This window comes from Tribolium madens, unplaced genomic scaffold, assembly GCF_015345945.1.
Source record: "Tribolium madens isolate multiple individuals breed KSU strain unplaced genomic scaffold, Tmad_KSU_1.1 Scaffold_1;HRSCAF=32;Tcas5.2_LG8, whole genome shotgun sequence".
Taxonomy (NCBI): Eukaryota; Metazoa; Arthropoda; class Insecta; order Coleoptera; family Tenebrionidae; genus Tribolium; species Tribolium madens.
In genome coordinates this window covers 11,330,197-11,332,030 of record NW_025400984.1, presented here as the reverse complement: position 1 = coordinate 11,332,030, position 1,834 = coordinate 11,330,197, and the positions used below count along the sequence as shown (strand labels likewise).

At 28.7% G+C, this 1,834-nt stretch overlaps 1 protein-coding gene across 1 annotated transcript in view; it reads left to right on the top strand.

Moving 5' to 3' along the window:
- The window catches only part of LOC123004151, a 6,356-nt gene that overhangs the window by 3,554 nt on the left and 968 nt on the right, over positions 1 to 1,834 (top strand). The window contains exons 2-3 of the mRNA XM_044397269.1: positions 1,454 to 1,641; positions 1,794 to 1,832. Coding sequence (XP_044253204.1) covers positions 1,464 to 1,641; positions 1,794 to 1,832 — 217 coding nt within the window. The 5' untranslated portion in view covers positions 1,454 to 1,463. The remainder of the gene's footprint in view (positions 1 to 1,453; positions 1,642 to 1,793; positions 1,833 to 1,834) is intronic.

The following is a 1,834-nucleotide window of genomic DNA, read 5'->3' as shown; positions in this document are numbered from 1 at the left end:
AAAACCTTCGAAAAATGCAAAAATAATGTAATTTTBGACACAATGAAAGGGTTTTTTTGACGTAATTTTGCAAAATAATTGCGTTTCTTGTTGTTGTTCTTGTTCGGGAAAGGCAGAAAATATTTAATTATGAATTTTTTCAGCACCTTTAAAATGACTAAAACTGTAATTAGACACCATAGGAAACGTACTAAAACGTTTTTGAAATGCAAAATAGTGTAATTTTTGACCTGTTTTTTAGCTTATTTTTTGCAAAATAAATGTATTCTTGACTGAAAAATATACTAAAATGCTCAAAGAAGGTAACAACAACGGAATTTTGGCCGAAATAGAGGGTTTTTGGGTTTGATAATTCTGCAAAAGAATTTAGTTTCTAACTGAAAAATGTGCTAAAACGCTTAAGAAAAGAAAAAATAATGTAATTTTTGACCTAATTAAACGGTTTTTTGATTTATTTTTGGGGGAATTTTGCACAATAATTGCGTTTGTGTGAAAACTTTCTAAAAATGCAATTTTGGACACACTTAAAGAGTTTTTTAACGTAATTGAGCTAAATTATTGCGTTTCTGACTGAAAATCATCCTAAAACACTCTAAAAAGTCACAAATATTGCATTTTTTGCCGGAAAAATCAATTATTAATTAAATTTTAACAGGTTTTAATTCGGGAAAAGCAAACATGATTAATTATCATTTTTTTAGCATCTTTAAGATGAGTAAAATTTTAATTAGACACTACAAGAAGCGTGCTATAAAATGTTCGGAAAATTCAAAATAGTGTATTTTTTGGGCTTATTTTTTGCAAAATAAATGTGTTCCTGGCTGAAAAATATGCTAAAACGGTCAGAAAAGGTAAAAACAACGGAATTTTTGACCGAAATAGAGCGGTTTTGGGTTTATATTTTAAATAATTTTGCAAAATAATTTAGTTTTTGGTTAAAAAACTTGTCATTTTTTTTAAGTACTTTTGCGTTTTTGGCTGAAAATCATCTTAAAACACTGGGAAAAGTAAAAATATTGAGTTTTTTACCGAAAAAAACAATTGTTAATTAAATTTTAATTTGGGAAGGGGAAAAAATATTACTTAATTATAAATTTCTTTCAGCACCTTTAAAATGATTAAAACTGTAATTAAATACTACAAGAATCGCGCTAAAACGATCGGAAAGAGCATAATAATGTAATTTTTGATTTAATTAGATGTTTTTTGCAAGTAAATACGTTTCTGATTGAAAAACGTGTTAAAACGTTCAAAAAAAGCAAAAACAACGATATTTTTGACCGAAATAGGGGGTTTTTGGGTTTATTTTGCAAATTTTATCGTAATTTTGCAAAACAATTGTGTTTCTGACTGCAAATTATCTTAAAACATTCGAAAAAATCAATTATAATTTAAATTTTAACGGTTTTTAACCCGAGAAAGGCGATAAATGATTAACTCCAATTTTTTTCAGCACATTTAAAATGACCGAAAGCGTAATTAAACACTACAAGAAACAACTACTCTACCAACACGACACCAACGAAAAAAATGACTTCATCGAAACCGAAATAAAACCAAAAATTCGGCGAAAAAGAAAAAACAAAATTTGCAGAGGCCAATTTCGACACGACGCAATGGAATTGATAAAACTGGGGGCACGTAAGTCGCAATATTTCCATGATTCACACTGTAACAAAATATGCAAGAGATAATTAAATTCCAATTCATTTAAAAAATGAACTCGCAACGTGACACAGGTCGTGAAAAAACGGTAATTTATATAAAACTAAAAACTGTTCTTTTTTTTTCAGACCCTTCTCATTCGTTGTGCAAAACGCGCCTGGACAACCCC